At 41.3% G+C, this 8585-nt stretch overlaps 1 protein-coding gene across 2 annotated transcripts; it reads right to left on the bottom strand.

The window, feature by feature from the left end:
• Positions 1 to 651: 651 nt before the first annotated feature.
• LOC139381527 (SUV3-like helicase) lies at positions 652 to 7649 on the bottom strand. Of its 2 annotated transcripts, XM_071125145.1 has the most exons (15): positions 6954 to 7649; positions 6469 to 6546; positions 6237 to 6344; positions 5999 to 6113; positions 5570 to 5738; positions 4961 to 5072; positions 4403 to 4480; positions 4096 to 4187; positions 3720 to 3900; positions 3439 to 3532; positions 2987 to 3206; positions 2789 to 2869; positions 2484 to 2660; positions 1706 to 1854; positions 652 to 1528 (listed from the first exon to the last, which is right to left on the bottom strand). In XM_071125145.1, exons 1-15 carry the CDS (start codon positions 7237 to 7239, stop codon positions 1120 to 1122), a joined length of 2349 nt encoding a protein of 782 aa, XP_070981246.1. In that variant the 5' UTR covers positions 7240 to 7649; the 3' UTR covers positions 652 to 1119. The 2 variants fall into 2 exon arrangements, with proteins under 2 accessions (XP_070981246.1, XP_070981247.1); XM_071125146.1 differs by lacking the exon at positions 2789 to 2869 and having other exon boundaries at positions 6954 to 7399.
• Positions 7650 to 8585: the final 936 nt, after the last annotated feature.

Below are 8585 nucleotides of genomic sequence, written 5' to 3'. Positions count from 1 at the left end.
CTGGAATGTCTTTTTGACGTTGTTGGACTCTGCACAATGTGTTGATAATGAAGGGGGCTAATTGTCTCTCCGTCTTTTTCACTCAAACACCCAAAGCAGCCCCCAAGTGTCACCCCCTTCCATTACAACAGTTGGATTTTCAAATCCTAACAAGAGGTCTCAACCCCCAAGCCACAAAATACATGAGTGAATCAATCAAACCTGTCGTACAATTTCTGAGAGAATATTGCATTAACAAACTGCCTCCCTTCCAGACCAGTGTGGCCACAACTCTCCATGCACTGAATCAGGTGGGTCGTGTCAACCAGGCTAACTCCCAGTGGCTGTTGTGTTTTGAAAGTGGCTAAAACTGATCCCAGTGCAGAGAATGCTTTGAAAGCAGCACATGGCCTGAAAGTGTCTCATGACCTTTGTCACATGGGCTATGAAATGTTCATGACACAATTAAGGTGTTATAAGCAGTGTCAAAAGGCAAGAAAATCATTGTCATGACATATCTTATAACCATTTAACATGTGTTGATACGTTAAGAAGCTGTATGACAGGTCTACAACATTGTCGTTACAGAGTAAGGTGTCAAATTATTACAGAGACATTTGCCACCTTATGTCTCACATCAAATTAATACAAAAAGCCTCATCAAAACCAAAATATTATTACAATTTTTTTAATCAATGACCTTATAATTTATGCTATTTCAATTCCTTAAATCATACATAGGGGCATATAAATCAGTGGTGGTAACATTTGAGTTTCCGGCAGTTACACTAGGCTAGCCCAAGCATGTGATGGGCACATAGTGTAACATTGTCATTACTTGCTGCGCGAGACAGACTATCCGTCTACGTGAAGATGCAGTCAACCACACTACTTTTCAAGTGATAAAAAGATTACCGCAAAATGACTGTGTAATAAGATAAGATATTACTTTGGATTTTTACGTCACCTTTTGGCCCATAAAATGACTATCTGTTTTTGAGCAGGAGCTGGGACCTACACATACAATTAATCACATCTTTAGCCACTGAAAATGCATGACACCGCCTGGTATCAAGTCCAGTCAAAATGAGACAAAACCTGCTATGTTTTAGTTAGGACCTAAGGCAGAAACTGGGACGGTCACTTCTTCTTCTTCTTATTCCCTTTTGTTTTATTATTCCCCGCAACCAGTTTGACTCCTTCTTCCTCTTGTCGGTGCACTTTGGACCACTCCTTCTGCAGTTGCCTTAGGAGGTCAGGGGTCAGTAAGCCCTCCTGTACCAGGCGGGAACCTAGGGACTTGTCCAGCTGCCAACCCTCTACTCCACTGTCCTGGGCCTTGGGGGCCCCTCGGACCCTCCTTGGGGATACTGGGCTGGGCCCCAGCCTCCTCTGGTTGGACAGCGGGTTTGTCCCCGGGGGGGCGTTGGTCTCCGTGGCTCGGATGAGTCGTGTGATGTTGCGCACACCCACCTGGATGATGCTGTCCAGATCCTTCTGGATCTCTCGGACATGATTGGCGTCCGGGAACATGTCCATGAAGCGGTAGCTGGCGACATGTGGAGAGGATTATTACTATCGAATTCAGATTATTTGCAATGAAGACAATCAATGATCTCATTATACACATTGTGTTACTCAATTCTGTGATGACTATTAGTATAAGAGCAATAGGTAATTTGGCTTGGTGAATGGTTTGGTATTGGTAAGGTAGAGATGGAATCACCTGAGCCAGAGGTAGAGGTCTAGCACGTCATGGACAGCCTCCAGGTGCACCAGGTCCTTGATGTTCTTGGGTGGGACCAGTGGCCAGCTGACATGCCGACACACCCAGTCAAAGGTCAGGGGCTCATCTCTGCTGAACTGTCTGGCAAACTGGACAAGGAGAGATTGTGTGTGATGTGACACTCTCCCAATCAGTCTCATCATCCAGCCCCAAACACTATAGTGCTATAAACCTTATCAATAGGATTACACTTAGACCATAGTCACAGTAATATGTCATTCATCCAATTCACAACAGATCTTATCAATACTGTTGCCTGAATACCACTCATGTCACGTCCCTTAAAGCTCAACAACCAACAATAAAACCTTATCAATGCTGTTATAGTTCCAGTAAGACGGTTCATATCAGAGGCAAACTGGCAACGCCATGCCAGAATATTAATCAATGGCGTGACTCAAGCAAGGACATGTGCTGCCTATGACAAATTCTATATTCCAAATGGTGGACCTATTCCTGAATAACATGAAATTAGGGTGTTAACCAGTTAAATTCAGTCAGAGGTAAAAGTCTGTATTCACAAAGTGTCTCAGAGTAGTAGTGCTGATCTAGGATCAGGTTCCCCCTTGTCCATACAATCTTATTCATAATGATCTTAAAGGCAATGCCGATCCTATATCAGCACTCCTACTCATACTTTCTGAATGCGGGCCCAGATGTTTAAACAAGTGTTGCTAATGGAAAAGGGATTCTGCTGTAAACATGTCTCTGCTCCTACCTTCAGGAAGGAGGTGCACACAAAGGGCTGCTTCTTGTTGATGGGCGCAGTGCAGAACACATATCGAGAGCGCAGGTTGAGGGGAATGTGCTGGATCATGTCAGCCAGGAACTTGAAGTCATCAATGTTGCACACAAAGTACATACCATCAACTTGGGAGAGGCTCACGAATATATCCTGGGGATAGAAAGAAAAAGGGTTACTTTTAAATGAACACAAATAATTCAATATTAATCTGTAAATTGACCAACCGTAAATCTTGATTCTCGTTACAGAGTAAATTGCAATGAAGTAAAGAAACGTACTATCAGATTGGACAAGGTGGCATCAGGTAAGTGGTAGGCAAACATTTCAATCTGCTCTGCTGTGGGGTGCAGCCCAGCTGTCTAGAATTAGGAAATTAACACCATGTCATACTTGATTGTCATTAAATAAAATAAAGGATATTGAATAGTCTGAACAGAAGGTCAAAATTCAGAAATGGCCCATGTGCTGTTCCTCACCTCTATGGCGTCGACGTTCCTGCGGAGTATCTCCTTGAGAATTGGCAGGTCGTCGCGGTGCATGGTGGTGACCTCGCCCTCTTTGAAGATGGAGCTGAAGCGTCCGGCCCGCCCGGCGATCTGGAGAGCCTGAGATGTGGAGATGGTGTCCAGCTCCTTCTCACCCTTCTCATTGATGTTGGGTTTCACCAGTGAGTTAAAAATGATTCTCTTGATACTCCTAGTGTGGGAGGGACATGGTAGCGCGCTTATAGAGGCAACAACTACAACTTTACAGCAAACCCAAAATCAACTAATCATGCAAGAAATGTGTATATATTTTCTGTTAAGTATTTTTATGACAATCTGTAGAACAATGTACTTCAAACGTAATATGTATTGTCAGCGATAAATTAAAATAAAAAAAAGCTTCAACAATATGCTAACAAAATCAGTTTCAATGTTCAACTCACAGGTTTAGTCCCATCCCTATGGCATCTGTTGCAACCAGGATCTTACACGGGTCCTCTGGGTCATTGAACTTCTTTGCTTGAGATAGTTTGGTGCCTATTGACCATATAATTAACAGTGCTTTAATGATACACACTATTATACATTTAAGGATGAGTAATGTCACAGCGGGAGTATATCAGTTATTTGTTTTTCCGTCCAGCACCTGAACAAGTTGAATGTCCGTATTTTACATTTTTCACTCTCCATCACCTCAATCACTGACATCTAAAAACAACCGTACCAGGTGGAAGGCTGCCGTAGATGACCGCACACTCCAGGCCTCTGATCTCGATCTGCCTACTGATGGAGTAAATATCGTTTTTGCTGAAGCATACGATGCAGTCGCCTGGTCGCAGGTTATCCAGAGACTCCACAGCATGGTCCAGGATTGAGAAAGGAGTGAGCCTCTTGTAGTTACGAACCTGCCAGTAGATTGGGTCAACTGTAAGACACTTGACGTCGCAAGTATTTTTTGGGAGTCGGTCTGGAATCCCGAGTTTATATTCTCATAGGATGAGACCGTTGGTATTTAGTATAATCATGTTAATGACATGATGACTGGAACAGTCTCATTAGAAGCCAAACACACTAATGTTCACTAGATTGCCCAGACTCACCTCCACCTCCTCCCCTGTCGTGTACATGAGCTCTGTGACAAAGTTAATAGCTGCAGGCTCTCCGCACACATGGATCTCCTCAGCACACAAACCTATTCCCGGGACACAAAGTAAAGGCATAAGAGGGAAAGCGGAAAAAGAACAATACATTAGTTATTACTGTGAAATCATAATTTTACCTTATTATTATTGACTTAATAAATAGCTTGTTATTTATGTACCATAACAAAGTGCAACCAAATATTCAGATTTTGTGATCTTACAATGGCCTGTAGTTTGTCCTAACTGTCACAGTGAAGTTACTGACCAAGCAGAGCCCTAGTCCAGGCCCATCCCCTCGATATGTCTCTGATCATCTGGATCTCATCAATGACCGCAACTTCATCTGGACAAAACACACAAGACACGTTTCACATGCTAGTCAACACTCAGATGGTGATAAGAAACGTCAAATGCAATCGAGCTCTATCAGAAATGAATCAAATACTTAAATCAAGGGTGTCAAACAAACGGTATACTTTAAAATGACTAAAAACAAATTGAAATTGTTTTGAAATGATAATGAACCTACACTCATACAGCTTCTTGACTGTGTCCAGCTCGCTAATAATCACCTGAATGAAAGCTGGACAGTCAGGGAGCATCGGAAATCCCCAAAACAATAGATAGAGGACCATTTTTGGCAAATTTTGACAGCAAGGAAATATAACCGATTTTCAGTGCGGCCCTCTGGACCTCGTTGAAGACAGAATGCAGCCCCCAGGGCAAAATTTGTTTGACACCCCTAACTTGAATGGTAGTGATAAAATACCCTAATGTACAATAAATATGTTTAACAAGTTGAGCGATAAGGTAAGATACTGACATGGTGTTGTGACACTGCACATCTCGATAGTACAGGCCACATGCTCAGCTTGTCTCCCCTCCTCATCCACAAATGTTCTCTCCTCTCCTGTCACCAAATCACATGGCACACCCTGGGAGAAACAAAAAGTAAATTGAACGTCTTCCTTTGACATAGTGCTCTGAGAATGAACTTAAAACATTTTGGAAATTATTGATAAGAAACACTTAGATAAACAAATTTTACTTCCATTTTTTCAAGGTAAAAGGGCAATTCTATGTAATGGAATTACGCGGAGACTCATATTTTTCACTTTAAAATGTATACCAAACAAAAAAACTGATTTAAAAGTTGAACAAACCATGGAACTCTATTCACAAGGCCCAATTTCACCAATTTCCATATTTTTTTATGTATTGTGTAAATTGTTTAAAGTAGTCATTGTTCATTGAGTTGTATGGTTTGGTAAACCTTGAAATCAATGGTTTCTGTTTGGCATTTTAAAGTAAAAAGTCTCAGCATAATTCCATTAGCATGGAATTGCCCATTTGCCACAGTATGCAAAAAGGCTTCTAAATGACGCATTCTCTCTATGGAAGGGTATACTAGTGAATGAGGGGTTATACTAACAGCATTGTTGCTCTTTTCAAAGATCTCGTGGGCTAACAGCTTCAGCGGTCCACAGTAGACTCCAGACTTGGCAGCCAGGTATCTCTGAATTGCATGATGGGTCTTTCCACTGTTGGTGGGGCCAGCATGGAATATCACCTTCCTCTGGATGGCTCTAGCCTCAGGGTACCTGGGAAACATTCAAGTGGATGGCTGAAAGACAGTTGTGTGGAGTATTGCGTGAACACGGCACTAGGTGACCTCAACTATATACATACACAACTATATACACATTTTTCATGTTGAAAATGCTCTTCCATTCATATATATATATACATATATATATATATACACAATACACACAAATGGATACAATGAATGGAAGAGCATTTTCAAAATGAAAAATGTGTATATAGTTGAGGTCACCTGAAGATGACGTGTGATACTTACCAATTAGCTGGTACACGCAGATCACTGATTTTGCGTAGATCCTCCATACAGTCCAGCATGGGGAAAATCTGCTTGGCATGTCTCATGAAGTAAGGATAAAGGTCATCTATGTGGCCTGACGAGCACAAGCAAAAACACTCATCAGCTGACAGGGTGTGAGGGGTTGGAATTAAGTTTCAATTTGCAGTTGCTTTAAATCACTTGATTCCTTAAATGATAAGCACAGTGTTGAACTCACCTGCTCCACAGCATATGTCATTGAAGATGATATGAAGGTCTGCACTGAGCATAGAGATTTCTAGCACATACTTCCGAAAACTGATGAAGGCTTGGTGAAAGAGGCGAGCTGACATGGAGAGATCAATGTATTAGTATGACCATAAGTTGGAGAAGTATCATCACAAAAAATATATTTGATGAGCGTACCAGACCGTTATGCCAGCCAGTTGAAACGATTAAGTTGTTCTCACCATCGAGACCTTGATCAGCTGCAATTTTTTGCATCTCTTTCCTTTTGTAGAACTTGTTCAACATTTTGAGAAGTTCATCTGTTAGGAGAAACCACATGGGTCTGTTAAAATTGCCATACAGTAGACCTATTCTTAAAGCTATAGGCTAAACATTATAGAAAGCAAGTCACAGCGAACACATTTACAAAATATCTATTGACAGGGAATTTGTCCAACAGTTCATAAGATCTTGAAAAGTCTCAGATTCATAGCTAGCTTTTATCTAGCTACGACTGAGTCATGGCTGTAGAATCCATAGTATATAGTTAGAATACAGCCATGTCTCAGGGCCAACGTTAGCCTGTTGATGACAGCTAAATGGAGGATATCATCAACAGTTTAGTAGCGGTCAGCTACAGATATACTGACAGTTTTCTATTGACAGCTAATCTGTGTAGATGGCAATCAACATTAACAGTTAGCACTACAATATGGATGCACAGTACTTTTGTCCAAAGGTTGCGTGAGCTCAGCTCCCACAGCCCCATCACTGCCGACATCACTCTTGATGCTGAGAGGCACAAATAGTGAGGTGTCTGGTGGTCGTGACGAACTGTTTGAAGAAACACCTTGTCTGGTGGACACAGAACCAGACAAGGACCCTTTCAAGAACGTTATAGATCCAGAGTGTACACAGCGACTGTCCACCAAAGCATTTGTGTTTCGTACAGATATGGCGCATATTCTGTGTTGTACTCGTGAGAACAGAAGCATACAGCGGTTTATTGACATTCTTAGTTGCTAGATATTGTCCGCGATTATGTTGCCTTGTCTGGTGTGTCAATAAACACTTTTCAATGTCCCATTTTGCAGTTTATCAATCTTTTCCCTGGTAAAACTTTGCACAGTATTGCAGCAGAGGACGGTCAACATCGGCTTCTCTCTGTGATACAACGTGCAGGAGGACCCTTGTTTGGATTGTAGTCCAGAAATATGCCTGCAGCGATTTGTTAAATTTGTTTATTGTATTAATTCACAAAATGCAGTGCTTTAGTTAGAAAATATACAAACTGTTTCTATAGAAATTACTTGATGATACATTCAAATAATACATGTATTATAGCAGCACAAGTCTACCGATAATACTTCTGGAAAGTCTGTAGTGCATAAATTCCACAAACCAAACGGACCCCAAAAACGTCAAAGTGCAAAAAAAACAACAAAAAAAACAAACAGAAAACAAATCAAAGACAGTACAGTATAAAGATAGGCAGAAACTGCTTCTCCCAAAGAAATCTCCGATAACACTTGTGCGACGTCATTTGATGTTATGCCTCTGGGTTTAGAAACTCTGAACAAATGTTAGCTGCAAGTTGACATTTCAATCACGAAAATAAAATACCTATTATGACTCAGCACTTGAGTGCGATCAGTGGCACACAATATTGTGAAACATTTTTTATTTGAATGCATATAACCAGATTGTAGGTAAAACCAGAATTGAAAATGTAAGTGCTATCCAGAATCCTTGGGATCCCTACCCTTTTAACCCGTGCATTAGAGACCTCTAACGCCCCAAAAGGTCCGGTTCAAACTCCCATTTACCAACATAATACCTTGGAGGTGCCGAATAGACATTTTTTAGGTTTCTTGTACATTTTTATTTAGACCTTTTTTGGAAGTACATACCGGTTGTAAAGGGAGTGAATGAAGATTGTTGCTAAGCGAACCCCTATTTGGTGATGAACGAATGTATTTTGATATTATAACTCTTGCGTAGCTGGTGAATATGATTTGGAATCGGAAGCTTTCTGGGCGTTAGAGATCTCTAACCATATACATTAAAACCTAGCGCATAGTGAAGCGTCGTTCGCGAACTAAAGTCTCTTTTTGAACAGATATTTTTGGTGAACATCGCGAACTGAATCACATCGGTGAAAGAGCCTTTCATTTGGCTCCCTGATTTGCATACTGCTGCTACCATAGCCGCGGGAAGTAGGGGTGCTGCAACACCCACTGATAAACAAAATATGAAACTAGGCCTTTAGTGCTCCTGTATGAGGGAGAAAAATACTTTCCAGCACCCTCCACACCCCCTACTTCCCACGGCTATAGTAGTAGCAGTATGCACAAATAAT

This window comes from Oncorhynchus clarkii, chromosome 23 (genome assembly GCF_045791955.1).
Source record: "Oncorhynchus clarkii lewisi isolate Uvic-CL-2024 chromosome 23, UVic_Ocla_1.0, whole genome shotgun sequence".
In the NCBI taxonomy this organism is placed as follows: domain Eukaryota; kingdom Metazoa; phylum Chordata; class Actinopteri; order Salmoniformes; family Salmonidae; genus Oncorhynchus; species Oncorhynchus clarkii.
The sequence above is the reverse complement of the archived record's forward strand: the minus strand, read 5'-3'. Positions and strand labels throughout refer to the sequence as shown.